Source organism: Talpa occidentalis, unplaced genomic scaffold, assembly GCF_014898055.3.
Source record: "Talpa occidentalis isolate TD23 unplaced genomic scaffold, MPIMG_talOcc4v2.1 talOcc4.12, whole genome shotgun sequence".
NCBI lineage: Eukaryota > Metazoa > Chordata > Mammalia > Eulipotyphla > Talpidae > Talpa > Talpa occidentalis.
In genome coordinates this window covers 60,059,368-60,083,044 of record NW_023601212.1, presented here as the reverse complement: position 1 = coordinate 60,083,044, position 23,677 = coordinate 60,059,368, and the positions used below count along the sequence as shown (strand labels likewise).

At 40.3% G+C, this 23,677-nt stretch overlaps 3 protein-coding genes across 7 annotated transcripts in view; 2 read left to right on the top strand and 1 right to left on the bottom strand.

Moving 5' to 3' along the window:
• Positions 1 to 20,985, bottom strand: part of ANKRD45 (ankyrin repeat domain 45) — a 50,289-nt gene extending 29,304 nt beyond the window's left edge. Inside the window, exons 1-4 of one of the 4 annotated variants that reach the window (XM_054693464.1) lie at positions 20,904 to 20,985; positions 17,270 to 17,422; positions 16,640 to 16,751; positions 3,639 to 3,997 (exon numbers count right to left, since the gene is read on the bottom strand). In XM_054693464.1, coding sequence (XP_054549439.1) covers positions 3,639 to 3,981 — 343 coding nt within the window. In that variant the 5' untranslated portion in view covers positions 3,982 to 3,997; positions 16,640 to 16,751; positions 17,270 to 17,422; positions 20,904 to 20,985. Of the gene's footprint in view, positions 1 to 3,638; positions 3,998 to 6,667; positions 6,717 to 11,221; positions 11,296 to 16,639; positions 16,752 to 17,269; positions 17,423 to 20,903 lie in introns of those variants that run through there. The other 3 variants (XM_037506461.2, XM_037506463.2, XM_037506460.2) reach the window with 3 other exon arrangements.
• On the top strand, positions 5,017 to 5,275 carry LOC119241278 (glyceraldehyde-3-phosphate dehydrogenase-like). Its single transcript, XM_037506465.1, has one exon. It carries the CDS (start codon positions 5,017 to 5,019, stop codon positions 5,245 to 5,247), a length of 231 nt encoding a protein of 76 aa, XP_037362362.1. The 3' UTR covers positions 5,248 to 5,275.
• Positions 20,986 to 21,053: 68 nt separating the features above from the next.
• Positions 21,054 to 23,677, top strand: part of KLHL20 (kelch like family member 20) — a 43,981-nt gene continuing 41,357 nt past the window's right edge. The window contains exons 1-2 of one of the 2 annotated variants that reach the window (XM_037506459.2): positions 21,054 to 21,226; positions 22,148 to 22,211. In XM_037506459.2, coding sequence (XP_037362356.1) covers positions 22,189 to 22,211 — 23 coding nt within the window. In that variant the 5' untranslated portion in view covers positions 21,054 to 21,226; positions 22,148 to 22,188. The remainder of the gene's footprint in view (positions 21,227 to 22,147; positions 22,212 to 23,677) is intronic. The other variant, XM_054693463.1, reaches the window with a different exon arrangement.

The window sequence follows — 23,677 nt, the reverse complement described above, 5'->3', positions numbered from 1 at the left end:
GCTGGGGAAAAGGGACACATCTATAGACCAGGAGGCCATTCCAAATGAGAAGTTCCAGCTCCCTATATTGCTCTTAAGGCTGAAATCACAGGCCACTGTTAATATCTAATCACAATGCTCTTAATTTATGCGAGACACGAAAGAAGTACTTTTCTCTTTTTTAACACAAAGCCTAAAAATAAGAAAATAAGTTTCCTAAACAGAAAAAGGTTTTTATCAAGTAATTTGCAACCTTTACCAGTTTTTTCCCCTTTGCTAGAGATGGTTTGTCTTCTAGAGAGAGACACACAGATCTTTGTAGTATATTAACCCCATAACCACCACAGAAAAAGGAAAACATTTAAAGATGATCTCAAAAGCAGGCAGACAAGAAGGGAATTTTTCTGAGCTTTCCTCATAAGACTGGCAATTATCCCAAAAGGAAGATACAGCTATGTGCTGGGAATCCCATCAGAAGACAGGACTCATAACTGAAACTGGGAAGACCTGAGGTTGATTCTTAGTGAATTAAAAAAAAAAAAAAAAAAAAAAAAAACCTCTTTGTGGAAGGTTACTGGTGATTAAATACAGAGAGACTCAATTGAGCAGCTTCATAGTAAAGCAAAAATCAGAAAAGAAGAAAAAGAATCTTTTCCGGCACACAGGCACTATTCTATTCTATGTGTTTCATAAGTATCAAGTCATTTAATTCTCACAATAATCCTATGAAGTAGTTACTGATGGTATAATTAAGATTTATGAAGACAGAATTGAAATGTTCTCAAAAACCTGATTTGATCTAGTTTCTCAAGTGAAAAAACTATTATGTACAGAATCATACCAACCAATCAAGAAATCAACTATTAAACTTCCATGTAATTCATTATTTTACAATGCGTAATAATTGCCAAGTTAATGGATATAAATAAGATGACCAGCCCACTTTTGTCCTCCTCCTCAAGATGGTGGCTTCTCAGGTAATAAGCAGCCTCAGCCACTTCACTGCTTCCAGGATGCTTCACTGCCCAGGTTACATTTGCCACAACTTTACAAGGGTTCTCTACTTTGCCAATCAGAACCCATATTACCTGTGGAGTCAAAGGGGATGCAGCAGTTATTCAACTTAACTCACCCAATTCAAAGGTAAATGCATTGAGTAAAGCCAGCATGTTTGGTCAGAGTTCATAGACGCAATAACTAAGCAGAAGTAATGAATGAATAAAGTCAGAATTTGTAGATATACAGATGAAATCTGGGCTAAGGATCAAATCAGCAATGCTATCCTTATCAAAGGTAGGCTGCTTTCTTGCAGGTGTTGATATCAACATGTTAACCTGCAAGACCACTCAAAAAGTAATGCAAATATCAGAGGAAGAATAGAGGATATCTGAAAAATTTGAAAAGTCCAGAAAGCCTCTGTGGCTGCCAGTGGTGGATCCTGCTTGGGAGGAGGACTTGAACTTGCCATTTCAGGCCAATACAGAATAACAACAAAAGATAGAAAAACAGTATTGGGTGCTCCTAAAGTCTTGCTGGCAGTCTTACCAGGAGCAGGAGGCACACAAAGGCTACCCAATATAGTGGGCTTGCCTGCTGCTTGTAAACAGAGCAAAGAAAATGGGATTAGTCCACAAAATGATGGACCCCTGGAACCAAGATTAAAACCTGCAGATAAATGGGCCATTGCATACCTACAAGAAGTGGCAATTACTTTTACCAAAAGATTAGCTGATAAGGACTTTCCCTGGTGGTGCAGCAGTTAAGCTGTGGGCTATGAGGCTGCCCGCAGTCTCTGCAGCGCTGGTTCGTTCCTGGCCACCGGAGAGGGTCCCACAAAAAAAAAAAGATTAGCTGATAAAAGAGAGAAGGGTTGGTAGAAAAATTTATATACACCAGAGTATTCCATTTGGCAGGCAACAAAAAGGTGGAAGAAACAGTGCAAAAACAGACCAAAGGCCTTCATCCTGTACCTTGGGCATTGCCCAAGTCTCCATGGATAAGGGTCTAAAGACTATATTTAATGATGCTACCCTACCCCACTGGGCCATGGACAGCAACAAGTGTCTAAGCATTGAACTATGAAGTGAAGGAGAAAATGCTGACATCATTTGAAAGGATCTCCATTTTCAGCAACTTGACTGGGCAGCTTGATTACCAGGATTTTCAAAATGCCAACAGGGTAACTGAAGCTCTTTTTGAGAACCTTCATCTTAAGCACAAATTGCTTACTGAAATAGATACGATTCCACATCATTATGTCCTTGCCAATAACACATCTGCTCTCCCAATCAATGTAATTGCTCCTGGCAGCAGAAGACCTGAGAAGGTAACTGGCATATACTACTTCTCTCCTCTGGATAAGATACAGCTGCTGGAGATTACCATAATTGACAAAACTCCTAAGGACACACTGGTTCTGATAGGGGATGGTGGGAGGAAAGGATTGGAAAAGTTACTACTCATGGTAAAGTAAGAAATCTGTCCATACACATTGATTGCATGGCCTGTCTACTCTGAGATGATTTTCCAGCCCAAGGACACATCTGGAGGAGTGCTGCGAACCAGTACTATCAGAAGACCAGAGTCAGAACACTGAGATGCACTTGAGAGCAGATGTCCAGGAGAGTGACAGGGGCGCCAGGGCTGGACATCATGAGCTCCTGGAAGCCTTGAGGGTCTGCTTACTTCTGAACAACAGTTTTGTTTAACTCACTATAAAAAGACAGCTGGAAATGAAATGTTGTTTCTTTAGGGTCTTCCAGATTGCCAGCTGTATGAGTAAAGTGCACCTTAAAGATTTAACTCCTGTCTCTGCTTTATTGGCATGTGGTGGTGAGAGGCAGCCCAAGCTCTGGACTTCCAGTTACAGTTCTCCTGTAACAGCTGGTTTCAAGCAGTGGAAGATCACCATTGTGGTAAAGGATGGACCGGGCTTCTACACCAACAGGTGTCTTGTACCCGTGATGTCTGAAGTCATCAGAATTCTCCAGAAAGGAGTTAAACCCAAGAACCTGGAAACCCTGACCGCAAGCTTTGGCTCTCCTGTAGCTGCTGCCATGCTAGTCGGTAAAGTTGGTATAGATGTAGCAAAACACGTAACAGAAGATCTAGGTAAAGCCTTTGAGGAGTGGTTTGAAGGTGTTAGCCTAGAATTGCTGAAATAGATGGTGTCCAAGAGCTTCCTAGGTCAAAAGTCTGGGAAGGGCTTTTATATCTATTGGGAGGTTGTAAAGAATAAGAATTTGAATTTTGACGTGGACAATATTTTGACAAGTCTAAAGATGCCTCCTAGGTCTGATGTCTCCCCTGATGAATACATCCAGTACTGCCTGGTGATAAGATCTGAGCACAAGGCAGCCAATTGCTAGCAGCAAGGTATCTTGGTCACACCTGCAGAGGAAGGCATTGGCAGATGAAGAAAAAGAGACACAAAAAGATTAAGTAACTTTCCCAAGTCACACAGCTAATGAATAGTGAAGTCTACGTTCTTAACCACTATACCATTCTATATCAACATGTACACACACATATGTTGACATATATGTGTGTGCATATTTAATATATGCAATCTAAGTAGGCATAACAAATTTACCTACCTTTAAAGACAGTACACAGTATCTTTAGATAGTAATACTGACAAGAGAAAAAAGACAAAATACCTCTGGCAGTTTTTTCATTCAGATTCACGCCATATTTTGCCAAAGCTCTAATCACATCACTTTGCCCAGCCATGCAAGCTGCATACAATAAATTTCTCCCAACGATGTCTTCTTCCAAAAGTAACTGCATGGCTTGTTCATGATGAGGGTTCTCAGGATCATCCAAAATCTTCTGCAGACCTTCCACATCCCCTGTGAGAGCAGGCTGTAAGAGGGGATTAACTGTGCTTACATCCTCTGCTTCTTTGTCTCCTTCATTTTCTTCATTAACTTCTCCTTCCTCTTGTGGTAAAAATACTGGTTTTTCTGAATTCTCTAACTCTGGGGGTCCTTCCGACTCCATTAATTCCAAAAAATACCTGAGACCAAAGAATATATAGACATCTACTCAAAACAAATCAATATTTATTGGGCTAAATTATTATTGGGCTAAAAACACCTACCTGGTTGAAAATCATTATAAGATAAGATAGTAGGACCTCCCTGGTGGTGCAATGGGTTAATCACCGCACTATGAAGCAATCCACAGCCTCTGCAGCACAATCCCCAGCCGGCCAGGGAGAAATCTACATGGCGAGGCAGACCTCTCCTGTCTCACCTGCTGCTCTCCTCAGCAATGTATTTTAGTCAGTCTGCCTGTTCTGTTCCCCGCTCTGTCTCTGGTGGATCCTCTCACCCCCCCCCCCCGCATCTCTGGCCTGTACCCCAGCTCTTGTATGCATAAATAAATAAATCTTTAAAAAAAAGATAAGATAGTACATTCACTTACTGAGTAAAGTTTACTGTGCACCATCATAAGGCAATATACTGTCTGAATATATATTAAAATGCTGAATTGTGATACAAACTGTAACTCAATAGGGACAAAGGAGGGGATCCATGGAGGCTAAATTCAAAGGAAAACATTGAAAGAAAATGCTAAAGAGACTCACCTGCTTCAACAAGAGTCATTTTGGGGAGAAGTGAGAAACACAGTTAGAGCACTGCAATCAGATTAGCACCTTAAAAATGCGGCACTGGCATTTTAACAGAATTCATTCAATCAATAATTCTTACTGGAAGCTTATTAATACACTAAGTGCCCTTGTTGGTGGTTATATAAATAACAAAGAATCAAATTTACCTCCTGCTCTCAACAACTTACTATTTCACAGGAGAAAATATGGTATGTACAAAATAAGTATAGTAAAAGGTGATGAGATTTAGTATAAGGCAGTTGAAAAGGGACAACATTAATTTTAAGTAGAATTAATTAGGGAAGTCTTACTAGTGCTCACTCTGGAAGAATATCAAAGTGAGAATGATGGCTCTCTCTGTTCCTCCAATTCTACAGAGAGCCACCTCTTTTTGTGCAGCGCCAGCATGGCTCTCAGACACCATGGTGAAGGTCAGAGTGAACAGATGCGGTTGGATTGGGTGCCTGGTCACCATGGCTGCTTTTAAATCTGGCAAAGTGGATATTGTTGCCATCATTGACCCCTTCACTGACCTCAACTACATGGTCTACAAGATCCAGTATGATTCTGCCTATGGCACGTTCAATGGCACAGTCAAGGGAAAGAATAGGAAACTTGTCATCAAGGGAAAGTCCATGTCCGTCTTCCAGTAGCTAAGATCCCACCAAGATCAAATAGGGTGATGTTGGTGCTAACCTGTTGTGGAGCCACTGGTTCTCCACTACCTTAGAGAAGGACAGGGCTCACTTGAAGGGTGGGATCAAAAGGGTCATCATCTCTGCCCCCTCAACCGATGCCCCCATGTTTGTGACAGGTGTGACCCACAAGAGGTACAACAACTCCCTCAAGAGTGTCAGCAATGTCTCCTGCACCACCAACTGCTTGGATCCCCAGGCCAAGGTCATCCATGACAACTTTGGCATCATGAAGGGACTCATGACCAGGGTCCATGCCATGCTGCCACCTAGAACATGGGAAGCTGTAGTACAATGGCCAAGGGGCTGGCCAGAACATCATTCCCACATCTACAGGCACCACCAACGCTGTGGGCAAGGTCATCTCTGAGCTGAGCGGGAAGTTAAGTGGCACGGTCTTCGTGTCCCCACTTCCCACATGTCAGTTGTAGATTTGACCTGCTGCCTGAAGAAAGTTGCCAAATTCAATGACATTAAAAAAGTGGTAAAGCAGGTGTCACAGGGCCCCCTCAAGGGCATCTTGGGCTACACTGAGAGCCAGGTTGTGCCCTGCAATTTTTTTTTAAAAGATTTATTTATTTATTTATACAAGCACTGGGTACAGTCAGAAGCGCGGGAGGGCGAGAGAATTCACCAGAGCCAGAGAGGAGAGCAGAACAGGAAGAGTGACGAAGTACACTGCCGAGGGGAGCAGCAGGCGGCAGCAGGAGAGGTCTGCGTGCCATGTGGGACCCTCGCCCAGCGGCCAGGGATCAAACTGGTGCTGCAGAGGCTGCAGGCAGCTTCGCAACCCAGCGCTCAACCACTGCACCACCAGGGAGGCCCTGTGCCCTGCAATTTTAACAGTGACACCCACTTATCTACTTAAAATGCTGGGGCTGTCATTTCTCTCAATGACCAGCTTGTCAAGCTCATTTCCTGTTATGACAATGAATTTGGTTACAGGGGTCTCCAAGGAGTAAGAGCCCTCTGGAACACAATCCCTCCCCTGTGAGAGTGCAAGAGGCGAGAGGTACTGAGAATCTCCTGACTTATCACAGTTCCATCTCAGAACCCCTGGCGAAGGGGAGGGTCTTAGGGAGCCCTGTTTTGTCATGTACCATCACTAAAGTACACTATACACCAGCAAAAAATAAATAGAGATAATTATTTAGAGAAAGGCAGCACATTTCACTCCTATGTGCAAAAACAGCTTGTAGCATCACTGTTCTTAACAGCAAAAATCCTTGGGGCAAGGAAGAACTAATGTCCATGAAGAAGAGCATAAACTACAGTATATTCACCAAACAATAGTATATAGTGGTTAAAATGAATAAATTACTATGCTACACCATGTGGTAAACAGGTTCTGACAAGGCTTCCAATGTCCCTCACCTACCTCGTGTAATTCTCTCCCTGGAATGCTGGCTAGACATGGTGACTTTTTTCTAATGAGAGAATACAGAGACAGTAATTAAGATATCACTTCCATAATTTGCTTACAACAGACTATGGCATTTGTCTTGCTAGTATTCTTTTTGTCTCTTCTCACATGGTGTGACATAGAGGGTCACTTTTCAAGGAACGGAGGGCAACCTCTGGCCAATAGTAAGGAATCAAGGCCTTCGGTCCAATAGCCCATAAAGAGCTTTATTCTGGCAACAAACACCCAGTGAGCATGGAAGTTGGATCTGCCTCAGATGAACCTTGGGATGACCATGGCCCTAGGCAACACCTTAATTGCAGGCTCCTGAGAAACTCTGAAGTAGACCTAGCTAACTACTGTCCTGATTCCTGACCCACTGAAACTATGAAATAATGAGTGTGTGCTGTTTCAGGCTACTAAATTTGGAGGTAATTTATTACACAGTAATAAATAGCTAAGACACACAACAATCCAAATGAATCTTTGCAATGTAATATTAAGTGAAAAAAGTAAATCCAAATAGTTTGTATATGTATATGTATATACATATATGTATATACTTATGTAAATAGATACATAGATAAGATTTCTATAAAGTTCAAAGACTTTCTTAAGAATACAAGCAGATGCAGTACTACTTTTTTTAAGCAGAAGAAAAGCAAAACTGAACACAAGTTTCAGGACATTGTTTATGGTGCAGAGGAGGGAAGAGCCTTCTGAAATAAAAAGACAGTCTTCCAAGGCATTTACCCATAAGTTTGACTTTAAAAACAAAGTATCTGAGAATAAAAGTAAACACTCATCATGCTTTTGGTGTTCTACTGTTGATTGTGTCCCTCATCATATTCTTTTGAAGACAATTCAAAATGCCATTTTTATGGGGTTTTTTTCCTTCTTATAACATAGAAACTTCAGAATACTTTAAAATAATTTACTATGAATTTAAGCACTAACTTCATGATCACAATAAAACAGCTTTTTCTCTCTTAAGTTTGTCTGTATCCTATATACTGAAAAATTTTAATTTGATTTTCTCACTATTATTTTTGTTTTAGAAAATAGTAACTTTCCCTGAAAAAAAAAAAAAAAAAGAAGGGAATGGAGGCATCACTCTCCCAGATTTCAAACTATACTACAAAGCCATAATAATCAAAACTGCATGGTATTGGAACCAGAATAGATACATGGACCAATGGAACTGAATAGAAAACCCAGAAATAAACCCACAGATTTATGGTCAACTAATCTTTGACAAAGGAGCAAAGAATATGCACTGGAGCAAAGAAAGTTTGTTCAATAAATGGTGCTGGGAAAACTGGGTCGCTACATGCAAAAGAATGAAACTTGACTACTACTTCACCCGATGCACAAAAACCAACTCAAAATAGATTAAAGAACTAGACATAAAACCTGACACCATAAAATATATAGAAGGAAATATAGGCGAAACTCTACATGACGTGCACCTCAAAGACATCTTTACAGACACATCGCCCAAAGCAGTGATAGTGAAGGCAAAGATAAACAGCTGGGACTCCATTAAATTAAATAGCTTCTACACAGCAAAAGAGACAATAACCAAAACAAAGAGAAACCCCAACGACTGGGAGAAAATTTTTGCACACAACACTAATGATAAAGGACTCATCACAAAAATCTACAAAGAGCTCACAAGACTCAACAAAAACAAAGAAAATAATCCAGTCAAAAAATGGGCAGAAGAGCTAAAAAGAAACTTCTCCAAATAGGAAATACAAATGGCCAACAGGCATATGAAAAAATGTTCAACATCACTTGCAATCAGGGAAATGCAAATCAAAACTACAATGAGATACCATCTTACACCAGTGAGAATGGCACATATTAAAAAACTAGCAACAACAAATGTTGGCAAGGATGTGGAGAAAAAGGAACTCTCCTGAATTGCTGGTGGGAGTGCAAACTGGTCCAACCACTATGGAAAGCTGTGTGGAGATTCCTCAACCTAATAAAGATAGAACTTCCATATGATATAGCAATTCCACTCCTAGGCATTTACCCAAAGGACACAGAAACATCAATTCCAAAGAGCACCTGCATCCCTATGTTTATAGCAGCACTATTTACAACAGCTAAGCTTTGGAAACAACCCAAATGCCCAAAAATAGATGACTGGATCAAGAAGATGTGGTCCATATACACCATGGAATATTACTCAGCATTCAAAAACGATAAACACATGCAATTTGCAGCAACATGGATGGCGCTGGAAGGGATCATGCTCAGCGAAATAAGCCAGAATGAAAAAGAAAAATACCGGATGGTCTCAGTCATAGCAGAAGTCTAGAAAACCTAAGTAAGGGAATAAGAATAGCTATAAGAAAAAGAAAAAGAATAACTATAAGAAAGAAAATATAAAAATGAACAAACAACTATGAACCAGAGACATACTATGGGGGGTGGGCGGGGAAAGGAGGGATTGGGGTTAAAATAAGGGGGTTGCAATTGTATAGGGAATATAAAAATAAAATTTAAAAAAAAGAAAATAGTAACTTTCAATGAAAAAGTTTGTGTTTAACGTACATAATGGGTTTATTTTTGTTATCAAATAAATATGTTTAAAGTCTCCATTTTAACTTCTAATTCTCACTGTATTTATAATAATCACTGATAAACAGCTATAACACAAAAAAGGAAAACTCTGAAATGTAAAGCTCTTTGGGATCAGTAACTTTTATTTTTTTTTTTTTTGTTATCCAAAGTAAAGATTTTGTCAATTATTATTTTATATATTTTTACATCATTTTTCATTTTTGTACCATGTATGCATTTTCATCCCGGTTATAGTTCCTGTGAAATTCCCACCACCCATTAACTTGTGAACCATCACCATGGTCCCTTGTGCTCTTCCCACTCCTGTTTTGATCCTACTCCTTCCTCTCCCCCCTGCAGAATGTCTCCGGTTTATAGTTGCCTGTTGATTTTGATTTTTACTTTATTATAGTTACTTTTTTTTTTTTCTTGATCCCTTATTTGGATCCTCTACATTCCTCCTATAAGTGAGACCATCTGATATTTTTCTTTTTCTTTCTGGTTTATTTCACTGAGCATGTGGGATTAATAATTTTTAAAAGTGTAATGGAATCCTGAGAACAAAACGCTTGAGAGCCACTGATTTAAGATGTATATGAGACCTAAAAGGACCAGAGAGTGTTGGGGAGTGGGTTGTACCCACTTTATTACTGCAGCAGAGAACCAGGGGGAAGTTATCGAAGAACCAAGACGTATTTGTACAAAATAAACATTAGCCAAAAAAGCCAATTACTGATTGAGCTAAACTTTAAAACCAACTGAACATTTCTATTTTTCCCCTAATAATCAACAAATGAGTATTCATGAAAAAAACTAACTCAGTCATAGACAAAAGTAAATTACATTTTCATTGTTCAAGAACGTTACAACTTGAAAATGGCAAAAAAAAAAAAAAAAGGCAACTCCACAACACAGAACCAAAAACTCATACAGATTTGGAGAGGAGAGGGAAGGCTGGAACTATACAGGCAGTACGGCAAAGTGCACTGTGAATCAAAAGGTCCAGGCTTTAGACCTGATTTGGCATCTCTTAACAATGTGAATTTTCTGAATGCAAGCTCCTTGTTTGTGAAATGAGACTTAGCACCTGCTCTGCCAGAGTAGGAACGTAAATCTATAACTTTCTAACTACAAAAGGGAAGCTCTTTTGAGGTTAAGTACTAATATAGAAAAATTACACATGTTCCAGCGGCCTTCACAGTCTAATGAAGACCACAAAAGAAAATCAGCCGCCACGGTGTGAGATAAGGAAAATATTGGCGGTAAGCAAAGGATGCTATGAAAGTAAAGAGGACAAACTTCGAAAGGAGATTTGGAGCGGGTGAAGACGTGACTCTTTAATATCAAATAGTAAGAATCTTAATTGAAGAAATGAGCAATATGAGGAATGGGAGAAAGGAGGCAGAAAAGGAAGCAGGAGGTTGTGGCAGAAGAACAGACCCTGAAGGAGCTTATGAGCTAAGAGTAGGAGGCTTTCTTCAAAAATTGTAGTCCCTTCAAGACTTTAAGTCCTATTTCAAGGAGAAGGCCATAAAGGGCAACTTTGAGGCTCCAGGGTTAAACAATAGGAATGCTCCTTCAGGAAGGGAATACAAAGTAGCAGCTCCGCTGAGGGGACCAAAAAGTCCAGCAGAGAGGGCACCTCACTTCTGGGCACCAGAGCTCACCATTCCGCCTGAATGCCCCGGGGGGATAGAAGGGATCCCCGGAGGCAGCCAAGGGGCGGGACCCGCTACGCAAAGCTAGGGGCGGAGGCCAATTCTGAGGAAGCCGCGGTCAAGCCCACTACCCTCCATTCTCCACAGAGGAACCTGGCAGAGAGAGGCCCCTCCCCACCCGCTTCCTCACCCCCACCCGCCCCATCACCTCACCCGCCTTATCACCCTACCCCCATTATCACGCCCACGCCCAACCCGAACGCCCTCCCCTGCCTGGGCGCCAGGACCCCGCACTCACCGCTTGCGAGGCCCGGGCTTCCGCGGTTACCATGGCGATGGCGCACCCCGCGCGGTAGCGCCGCCCCGAGCGCAGCGGTTCCGGCTGTGCGCCAAGGTCAAGGTTTCTAGGCACGGAAAGCCAGAGGGCAGAAACAAAATGGTTAAAATCGCTGTGCTGGTTTAGTCTTTATTTTGTAAATTTTCTGTAAAATGGTCTACATTTATTTCACAATTTAAAATATCTATATTTTTTAAATTACTGTGCACACTGGTTGCCAGTGTTATGGCTATATTTGACCTTTAAATGAAGACTTTTTGGAACTATGAGGATGCATTTTAAAAACTACAAAAGATTGTAATTCAACAGACATCCTGCTTAATTTCTAATCTATGGGATATCTTTTTATGATTTATGGTCATTGCCACCCACAAATAGCATTTTCTAACACCTAATAAGTGCCAGAGATAGCAGGAGCAAAAGGAACTGTGTAGCTCTTGTTTCAGGAATTTAAGGTCCAAACAGATGACTTTTAAAAGTGATATTGTTACGGGGAAAGGATGTCCTGAGATAATCTCATACAGGCTTTGTGGACTCCACCCCCACTCCAGACTAAAGCCATCAGGACATTGGGAAAGACAAATCCCATCACCACCAAGGGGAGGGTGGCTGGGACCTGAGGGTGGAGTTGGGCAGCCAGGTTGGATATAAAAACCAAACACGTGGGCCTTGCTCTCTCTCTGGCTCGCGATCGCTCGCCTCCTGGCTTCACCGCTCCTGGCTGGCGGCCAGCTCTCAGAGCGCCATTTTGGGATTCCTGATCGGCGGATCGGGTAGGACTCATTTAAAACTTTGTCTCCCACTTTTCTCCCAGAACTGTACATTTCCTCATTTCCCTTTCCCTTGTAAATAAACCTTTTATTAACCTTTCACGTGTGCCTGTAGTAGAGCATTGATAAGTCCTTTTAAGCGCGCGGGTGAGGACCCACAGTCAGGCACCCCGTTTTGTATCGGGGTTGCTCTACAACAATATGGCTGTTACCAGATTCTAAACTGTACTATTGAGACACAGGGCAAGCTAGACAATTCCGGTATTGTAACAGGGTGGTCCCCAGGAAAGGGGGAGGTTCCAGGTTCCCTGCCCCACCCAAGGAAGGGTGGAGCTGAGCAGGGAGAGAAGAAGCTGCAGAAGAGACTGAGGAAGGAAGCAGGATGGAGCCAGGAGACCTGGAGGAGGCACATGGAGCCTAGAAACACGTGAAGAAACTGCGCTTGTCTTTTGGTCGTGGACTAGGTGACACAGATGTGGGTGAGACCCGTGGGGAGGTGACAATGGCAGTTTTTATCTTGATGTTGATTTTGCTCTTTTCCTTCTGGGCTTGTCCAGTTGTTTGTGACCCTTTTCTGTGGGTCCCCACTGGAAGATGCTTTAGACTTGTGGCAGGCTTTGGGGCCTTGTTCTGGGCCAATCCCATATGGATGGACTTTTACCCACGAGGGGACGGGTAACTTTGGGTGCTTCATTTAGAAACTAGACTCTTTGCCTTACCTGTATTGTTTCCTAGTTTTATTAAAGTTCCTTCCCATTAAAGTCTCTTATGTTTTGTGTTGATGCGGCGGATGGCAGAACCCATTTAGAATAGGCAGGTTTGTGGGGGTCTGGGGTGCCCCTCTCCCTGTCCTATAACAGTATCACTATGATGGCAAGAGCAATTGAAACAATGTGGTATTGGAATAAAAGTAGACATAGATCGATGGAACAGAACTGAAAGCCCAGGGGAAAAAATTATGCATATAGCAATACATAACTCTTGATACAGGAGCTACAACCACACAATGTAGAAAGGAGAGTCTTTCTAACAAATCGTGCTGGGAAAACTGGATGAATCACTCTAACTTCATGCACAAAAATAAATTCAAAATGGAGTAAAGACTTAGATATAAGACCTGAAACAATAAAAATGTAAGAACTATGAAAACTCAATATGTTCATAGAAACACTAATAAAGATGTCTTTGGAGACTCCACCCCTATGGCAGGGGAAATAAAAGCAAGAATAAACAATTGGCTTTGCCTCAAGTTTTTACACAGAAAAGAAAAAATAAGTATATTAAAAACTCTACCAAATGGGAGACTATATTTACATATTACACAACCAACCAGTGGTTAATACCCAAGATATATAAAAAACTTACACCACTTAACAATAAAAAAACAAAACCCAGCCCAATTAAATAAATGGGCAACAGTTCTGAAGAGACAATTCACCAAAGAGGATACCCAGATAGCCAACAGATACTTGGGACATGTCCATCATCACTTTTAATAAGGGAGATGCAGGACAAAAGCACAATGAGATACCACTGCACACCCATGAGAACAGCACATAATCAAAGAATCTCCAACAGCTAGTGCTGGAGAGGACACAGAGAAAGAGAAACTCTAACATAGCTGGTTGGAATGTAAACTGGTGCAGCCATTTTGGATCTAGACATAGCTTCAAAAGGTAAAAGTGGAACCTTATGACTGAGGAATTCCACTTTTGGGCATCTGTTGAAAGAACTTGAAACCGTCAACTCAAAAAATATTATATGCTCCACAATGTTTAGTACAGCTGTATTTACAATATGTATTTACAATAGACCATGAAACAACCTAAGTGCCCATTGATAGAGAATTGGATCTAGAAAATGTGTTATATCTACACAGTGAAAACTACTCAACCATAAGAAAAGACAAAATGTGAATCACAGTGAAATGGAGGGAGTTTGAGACAATAATATGTAGTAAAGCAAGTCAATGACAAAGACAAATATTGGACATTTGCATGGCAGACTATCTGGCAAGGTTATAAAAGCTATCAGACATTAACAAATGAAGTGAGGTTCTGAGGTTAAGGGGGAGAGAGACAGGGTCAAAAGAGTATAAGGGATGATGGTAGGAAAAAATATTTGTCACAAAAGTGGAGTAAGATATTGGGCAGTGATGGGATGGGTGTAGAGAGAAACCAGCAGAGATTAACCAAGCTTACCCAGAAATTATATAATTACACACACACACACACACACACACACACACACACACACACTGACATCTATCACAGAATGAAAACCAAGAAGTATCTGTACAAAAGACAAGTGTGAAGGTAAACATTTCTTTCATGATTATTTCTACAAGGAAATCATTAAGGAAGAGGTTTAAGTTAAGAGGAACATTTCAGCTGAAGACTGAATGGCCTAGCTTTTAATATGATTGTTTAGCTAGAGCACAAGCAAAATATCACTATCATGGAATTGAACTTCTGCAATACAAGAAAAAAACATGAAAAGTGTTTAAACTGGCATTATTATTAAAATTTTCTTATTCAAGTAAGTTATGTAGTCAACATTTTAGAGTTTAACATTGTGGACGAGAAGTCTAGACATTTTGTCAGCTACTAGCTTGCTTCTGCAACCATTATGTTTGTTTTACTGAACACTCATTTCCAACTGAAGTTAGCGGAGCAATACATATTTTGGTATTTCACTTTTAATGTGCTCTTTTTCATAGTCTTTGGTTTGAGGTGTTTTTTGAAATGTCTGGATAGAAGATGAGTTTTGATGCACAATTTTGCATGATTCTGTCCTTAATTAGATGTAAAAATACCAAATATAATTTTTTGAAAGTCCTAACTAGAATTTAAGAACTAAAAATTAAATAGATTTCTTAAAGATTGTTTCCAGTACTCTGCATGCTAGAAAGGGTGTGGGAAGACACAAATGGGTCTGAAAAACCAAAAAGCTGCTTAGTTCCATGTCAGAAACAACTGTATGATTCATTTAGTCAGACTAGGTTAGAAAGTGCATGATGAAATAGAGTCCTGACCCAGGTATGGCCCAGATGCAGAGAAAAGGCTCCCTTTTCCCCTCTAAATCTTATCTCCCCTGTGCTACCCCTCAAGGTTAGCACAAGAGCTTTTCGATCCAAGGGGGTCAAATGGATATTCAAAAGACATAACAACCTGAGGGTGCTAACAATGAAGGTCCAGATCTCTAAATAACCATTTTTACAATTCTCACTTTGTCTTTCATTTTTATTCTAAATATATGCCCTCATACATTATATTTTTACCTCTTTTTTAAAAATAAAGTTAGCATCCTATAAACACTAGGGATTTTTGTAACTTAATATATCCTGAAGAGTATGCCTTGTACATAAACAGAGCAAATCTTCCTCATTTTTTTTATAGCTGCATAATCCTCATTATGTGGCTATCCCATTGTTTATTCAATCAGTCCCCTACTGAGAGGCTTTGAGTTTATTTCCATTCCTTTGCTATTACAAAGAACCCTGCAGTGAATAACTTTGTGCATATTTTTGTTTTGTTTTGTTTTGGCTAGTGTTCCTTGGGATGGTGAGATTGCTGGGCCAAAAGGTAAATGCAAATGTGATTGTGCCATGTCTTGTCAACTCACTTTCATAAAAGTTCTATCATTTTGTACATACTCATCCATGAAGGAGACCACCTCCTTCTCCATGGTCTCATCAACAACAAAAAATTGTCTGATTTTGGATTTTTGCCTACCTGACAGATCTTACCATAGCTGCAACATATTTATATATTGCTTAACATGGCTAGATGCATTCAGCAAGACTGAACATATTTTCAAATGTTTAAGGGCCATATCTTTTTCTGTGAACTGATTATTTCAGTTAACAAGTCACAGGGAAATTTTTCTCCACTGTTAATAATCAAATTCATCCATGTTTTCTTATACTATTTTTATGTTTTGATTATTTACATTTACATTCCTGAGTCATTTGATGTTTGTGAGATATAAAGACTTCACCTAACTTGTGACAATTAAGACAAGACAGCTTCAGAACTTCCTATGGGGTCTTTAGAGACCCTGGATGTGACAAGCGAGTCCAACTTCTTATATGGAAGGGATGCAATTTTATCTTCTTCCAACGTTGTATCTGCATTATTTATCCAACAATCCATACATTCCCCACTGATATATCATTTTACCACCTGCTAAATTTCAAAAATTCTGTGAACAGAAAAAAAAAAATTCTACATTTTGCTGTGTCAGAAAACGTCTACCTCGGGTCTCCCCGGTGGCGCAGCGGTTGAGCACTGGGTTGCGAAGCTGCCCGCGGCCTCTGCAGCACCGGTTCGATCCCCTGCTGCTCCCCGGCCACCGGAGGAGGGTCCCACATGGCGCGCAGACCTCTCCTGCCGCCCGCTGCTCCCCTCAGCAGTGTACTTCTGTCCTTCTGCCTGCTCTGCTCCCCGCTCTGGCTCTGGTGAATTCTCTCGCCCTCCCGCGCTTCTGACTGTACCCAGTGCTTGTATAAATAAATAAATAAATAAATAAAAATCTAAAAAAAAGTCAAAGAGAAGTCAAGTGGAATACATTTAAAAAAAAAAAAAAAGAAAAAAAAGAAAACGTCTACCTCCTTGCCAGGGTCCCCTCCAAAGGGTGAAGTCAGGAAAATGATGGCTCATTTGCTGTGAAGAACCCGATGGTGAAAAACAAAAGAAACATCTGAAGATGAAGATGAGCCCCTGTCAAGTGTGGGAGTAGCAGAAAAAAGGAACATGAATTAATGACCTGACTATGCCTCACATCTATACGTGTTGATTGAAATAATCACTGCCTTAAAGTAACCTCAAAGTTTAGTAAAAGAGAAATTTACTAAAGAGGCTATTCAAAGCCATATGGAGGACCCAGTTCTGCAAGTTCAGTATCAGAATTTCTGAGTGAATGATCCCTATCCTCAGAGACTTTGGCCTTGGTTTATGTAGAAAAGTTACATGTACAGAAAGTCTGGTTTTTGTATACAAGGCCTATGTTTTTTCTTTCAAAGGAAAGAGGCTATCTAGTTCATTTCTAACATACTCAGTTAATTAAAGGAGACTCCTACAGATTTATTAGTCTGTAAATAAATTAATTGGTGAAGGAGAATCACTGTTCATAATTTAAAAGCAATCCCTTGATCTTACAGATCTAGTTCGGTCAGAGCCATCTGTGTTTTGGAAGATATAATGACAAATGATTATTTGAACCTCTTATCCAAAAGTACCTTTACAAACATGAGGGCACCGTTAGGCCATCATCTTCTGCATGACAGTGGCTCAGTCTCTGGACTTCTCCAACATTCCTTTGTTTCTGGTATCAGGGTTCTTCCCAGCCAACAAGAATCATTGTCCGACTGACTCCAACCTCTTGAAGCGGCCTTGACGTGGTAGAGGTGGGCATTTTTTAGCAAGGCAAAAAAATTTTTTTGTTTTGTTTTTCCTTGATGGACAAGGAATACTTTTATTATTATTATTATTATTTCAGGTTACAGTTCTTAGGTCAATTTCTGGGTTTCCTATTCTGCTCTATTCATCTGTATGTTCATATACCAAAACCACAGAGATAGTATAAATACCATTAAACAGTCTAAAACTAGAAGCAGAAAAGGGCAGAGTTAACCTAAAAGTTATTACCAAAACATGTTAAACTCTGTAATTAAAACTGTGGTTTGGTATTTGAGGAGAAATACATTTTTGTTGTGTAAGTCACCCAGTCTGTGGTATTTTGTTAGGGCACCCCAAACTAAGGCTGGACCCTCCTTTTTACCCTGTAGTCCAGATCCAGGCTCCCTACTAGATATTTTCTTTAGCATGCCATAGGTCTCTTTCAGACAATTATCCCAATTATTATTAGACAATTACCCATAAATTCATGCATTAATTTTATAATGTCTCCCCCAAAACAAAAACTCCACAAAACTAGGAGTCCTGTGGGTTTTGCTAAATCTTGGGTCCAAGCACAGTATTTTATATACAGCAAACCGGATGTAATTTCAAATTTCTAACTGAAAGACTAGAAGATAAATTCAGCAGCCCCTCGTGAATCTTTTGGCTGATGCCTCTGCTTCACACTCAATAGAGACGAAATCTATTTTAGGTCTATCTATGACTAGAAATGCAGGCTCTCCGTAGTCTGACTGGGGGTGGCAGAAATCTTCTAGTTGTTGCAAATGCCAAGGGTACTGTATTCATCTTTCTAAATGGAGTCCTCAAGGCATTGCCATAAATAGAAAGGGTTGGTTTACTTTGAATTGTTCCACTAGAGGAAAGAAATAAAGTTAGCAGAGGCACAAGCCATATTGCAGTGGGTTGGAGAATGAATCACACCTTCCCCAAAATAGAAGAAACTGCTCTTATCCTGACCAAGGGTTTAAATACTCAGCCATTGGTTAGCAGCCTTCCTTAACATTCTTGTACCTTCCTCATTACCGTTTTCTCTTGTTACAGAAGAGGCTAAGTGTCACTTTTGAAACTGTGGCACACCCACCATGAGCAGGAACAATTGGACATATTAACTATCTTCTGAGTTTGTTTTCACAGAAGCAACAGGGTGTAACACTCATCTATGAGTCATATAGTCCACATACACAGAAGTGATTGACCTAAAACTAAGCATGAAGTTGGCCAGAACCAAAAGACCACTGACACAGAACCAAGAAGACAGGAAAAGTGACTACCCAGACAGTGTTCAGAAGCTAGGGATCCATCCTCCAGGTAGACCTGGTCATTTAAAAGAACACCTTAACTCATATGAACTGACCTGTAACTCTCCAATACATTTCAACCAAGCCCACCTTCCTTTACCTTTAACCAACTCCATTGACAAAGGTGCCAGGACATACACTGGAACAAGGATAACCTCTTCAGTAAGTGGTATTGGGAAAGCTGGCTCGAGAACATGTGAATAGTACTGGCTCAAGTCACAATGAATAGTACTCAGTGATCAAAAAAGATAAACTCATGCATTTTTAGCAACATGGATAGAGCTGGAAAGGATAATGCTAAGTAAAATAAGTCAGAAGGAAAAAGATACTGTGTGGTGTCACTAATGCGTGGACTAAGGGTCAATAAAGACAGGATTAAAAACTAACCCTTGAGAGCCTCCCTGGTGGCACAGGATATAAAGTCTCAGCACCATCAAGCTATCACCACTGCGACATGAGTTCAATCCCTGACCAGGGAGCTTACTCACATGGTGCAGCAGACCTCTCCTGTCTTGCCCCCTGCTTCCCTCAGCAGTGTATTTCAGTAGATCTGTCTCTTCTGCTCCCCCTCTGTCTCTGGTGAATCCTCTCACTCTCACACCTCTGGCCTATACCCCAGTTTTTGTGTGCATAAAAAAATTAAATCTTAAAAAAAATAACCCTCAAAAGCTAACTACAGAACTGAAGGGGATGGGGGGGGGCGGTGAGGAGAGGGGAGAGGAACTCTAAGAATGAAGAAAGTAGGAAGCATAATGGACTACGGCGGGGGACTATGGCTGATGTACTACAGTGGTTATAACTGATGGGTGGGGATATTAAAGTTACCTCAATTTAAAAAATAAATACATTTATTAAAATAAAGTGCTAGGGAATCTGTCTTCACAATCCTCATTAGATATACTCTGATTTTTCATTAGACAATATTTGGTCATTCGCATGGAGATGCTTTAGATCACCTACTCATAATGGAAACGATGTTGTAAACTACCTTAGGTAAATAAATTATCACTACAGCTTCAGAATGTTGTGTGTCTCATTCGCCACAGTATTTCCAAAGTTTAGAGCAGTACCTAGCATGCAATAAGCACTCAATTAATAAATGAGACCATCTAAATAAGTAGGCAGGAGGGGGAAGAAAGAAAACTTACATTTGCTGAGTGCCCAAGTGCCAACACATAACGACCTTCATTATAATTTATTTTTATAAATTAATTATAATTTCTCAAAACAATTTTATCAAAAAGGTATTACTTCCCCTTCTTGTAAAGGAAACTAGTGCTTGATATATCAATAAATTGACCAAGATCACAAAGCTAGTCATTTACAGGACAAGGATATGAAACTATGTGTTTGGTTCTAAGCACCATGCATTTACCACTACAAGTTAATTAACAAAATGAATTCTTTCCCTCTCAGAAACAAACTTGTGTAGATCCAACCCATGTGAAGAACAGCTAAGAAAAAAACTGATTTAATTTCATGCTTGGCCTAGGATAGTTTATCAGGAAACTAGAAATAGTCTTTCACAGGTATTCCTCTTTTGTTTTCTAAACATATAGTAAAAATTTGGCGGCTGTGTGTGGTGGAAAAATCAAGCAATGGACAAATTGTGGGGGAAACTTATTTTTCCCCCAACACTGGAGTCCACGGAAGTGTTTGGCAATGCGTTTGGGGGTAAAAACTAAGGGAAAAGGGTAAGTTGACATATTAGCCTAGACTGTGGGAAGTCTGGAAGGTTGAGTCTCTTTCTGACTTGTCTGTGTATCCTCAAAAGCTTGCATATAACATGGGGGTCTAAATGATATCTATTATTAAATTACATATTAAATATAAATATATGTATTTACTGTATATTTCTCTATAATTATTAAAATATTAAATGTATAGATTAAATATATTAAATTATATTAATATATTGAATTACATACTACATATTAAATGATAATATATCATTTAAACCACATGTTTGCGTACGCAAATCAATCAATCCACCATTGTGGACAAGATTGTGTCACTAGGAGACCCACCAGTTAACAAATAAAACAAAATTCCTGGTTTTCCGTGACCACTTTCACCTTTCTATTGCATTCAGCTGGGGAAAACACATTAAAAAAAAAAAAAAGGAGGCTACAGTACTTAATTACTTCCAGTTCACCTGTAAACTTGTAGAGTGGTCACCCTGGGACTACAGGGAACGGGACACGAGCACAGCGTTTGACGTTCCCCGAATCCCCAGCGACGGGCGCGGCTACTTCCTGCGCCGCACCGGAACCTCTTAGCGCGCCGTGTGGCTTCCAGGAGGAGCAATTTAGGAGCAGGACCACTTCCTGCTGCTGAACTGGGGTGAGGGGTGGGAAGGAAAACAGCTCGAGGAGCCGCATCTTGAGTGCGCTAGCGGCGAAGGTGCGAGCAGACAGGCAGCGGCGGGCGGAGGAGGCACAGTAGCCCGCAGCGGAGCAGAAGAAAGAGTTAGAGCCGGTAAGTTAGCCGCCTTAGAGCAGGGGACAGTGGACAGCGCCCAGGGCTCGCTTTGCAAATCTGTGGTCCCAGATTGCCGTGCTGCCCGATGGGGTAGGGGCCCGGCTTCGCCCACCGCCGGTCAGTGGGCGCTGTGTGGGGGCTGTTGGGGTGCTGGGCCTAGCGGGGCTGCAGACTGCTCTTTCTCTGGCGGACAGCCCTACCCCTACCCCGGCGCCGGGGGAGGCGCTGGACTGTCCAGTCTGGGAGCGCTGGGTTCCGCACCCTGGTCAGTTTCATCAGCTGGGCGTTGGAATTCGGGGGGAGAAAATGGATACTGTGCGTCCCCGTTAACCCTGGGGACTTGGCGAGATTTTGCCAAGTGGGTGGTGGACATTGTTTCGGAGAATGAGGAAAGGGCTTATCAAGAGAATGTTAGTCTAAAGCCATAGTTTCCCAGTTCTGTTCAAGCTGCCCGGGCTGTCGGAAGCTGCGTTGTTTTAAAAAGAAAATTCCACTTCCTGATGCTGTCATTTAGGGGCAAATTAACAGCTTTCAGATTTGTTGGTAAACCAGCATGTTCCCTATCTGATCAATCATTTCATTGTTGCCGTGATTATCAGGTAACTGTTCTGTAAGTGTACTTGTTGGTGAGGTCAGAGTTAAATGTCACCAAGTGCTTTTAGAAGAGAGGCAAGGCTAACTTAGCAATGGACCTATTTAGTTCTTCACTGTTCACATACAAACTGTGTAGCATTCATAATAATAATAGTGATAGTCACCTGAAAGGTACTAGATAACGGTTATTATTGTGTATCTGCAAAAGGCTGTGATATAATAGGATATAAAATTATTGATCACTGAATGAATGATTATATAGAGATTGACGTTGGAAAGACCAGAAATAGTTTTTATTAAGCTACTGCTTTTCTGTTGTCTTAGGTTCGGCTTTAGAGTGTGGTGAAGGGTACTTTTCATGGTGCATGGAAGGAAAGCCAATGCGCAGGTAGGCATTTAGGATGAAAACCTTCGGTTTCACTGATTGAAATTCAGTGCATAATGATTCAGGCCTTGCTTCATTGAAAAGAATTTTTTAAAGTTTCAAATCTTACCAAATTCTGCTTGGAACTAGTGATTTTTATTCTAAAATAAGTCAAAAGTAACATCAGGAATTAATAGCTTTTTTAAGAGTAAAATATAAAACACAAATCTGAAGAGTGCTATGAATTTTATGTAGTTGTTAACATTTAAATTTTCTTTTTGTGTTGTAACTTTTTTGTAATAATCATTAAGTGTACTATGATACATTATGGATTTATTATGGTTTGCAATTCCCTATAGAATGTAGGTTCTGTGGCCATGTAACTATGAATTATTTATCATATACTGCATGTCTAATTATGGTTTTGGTTATTTCATTGATGTTCAATAATACATTTGTTCTGTTAATTAAAATAGCTGCATTGCAGGGAAGATTGAGGTCTAGAAAAGACTTTGGACATAGTAAACCACAGAAAAATAGAACAGTGTGTGGAGAAATGTGGAAAATTATAGGCCCTCCAGCCCTAGCATTTAGTAATGTATTTTCTCACTCTGTTCTAACAAATAAGACTAAGATTCTAATTGAAGCAAAATCAACTCAGTTCTTTTTCTTCATTTTTAAAACTCATATTTGTTGAACTGTATTTAACCTAATTTTTTTAACATCAAAGATAAACAACTTGGTCAAACCTTTTAAGAGAAGAAACACTTCATTATGGGGCTGTGATTTATAAATTAGAACCAAGAGCAAGAACCAGAATATATATCTTTTTCCAAATCTGTTAATGATTTTATTGGCTTTGCGCTGTTCACCTGCTCTGTGCCCCAGTTTATTTCTCTAATGTGTCTGACCAGGATATTGGGAATTAATGAATGCTTGCAAATGCCTTGAGATTTCCACATGAAAAGATGTGGATATAAAAAATTGCAGTTATCTTGTTTGTATCCTACCTTATGGGAGGATATTTTGAGTAATATTTGACTACAAAGGGCATGAAAAAATTCACAGTCTATATACGTAACTAATGTTTCATCACTTCAACTTTTAATATTGCAAAGCCACTGATTGCTTTTCATCCTCAGCTGCCATAAATGTCATATCTTATGTAATTGCTAAAATAAGACCTTGTTATTTTTTAAAACAGGAAGACAGAGCGTGGGAATTTTTCTGATTTACCCATAATTTCTATGTAAAATATTGCTTAATCATTCATACTGACTTCCCCCCCCTTGCTTTATTATATAATAGTGCCAGTATTCAGAATCATGTTGGAGAACTCTAGTGCCATTAATTGTTAAGTTACAGCTCTTTCTTCATCGCCATAACTTGGCCAGAGACTGGCCTATCCATTGCTCTCTGGTTTTACTTTTACCTGCCTCCTGCAATAAATCGTGATCACACTTCCCTGCCCTCTCCTTGTTGGGCTATCA

Bases quoted from the DNA above. Each gene is read 5' to 3' on its own strand.
- LOC119241278 (XM_037506465.1), top strand. From the start codon at position 5,017: ATGGTGAAGGTCAGAGTGAACAGATGCGGTTGGATTGGGTGCCTGGTC.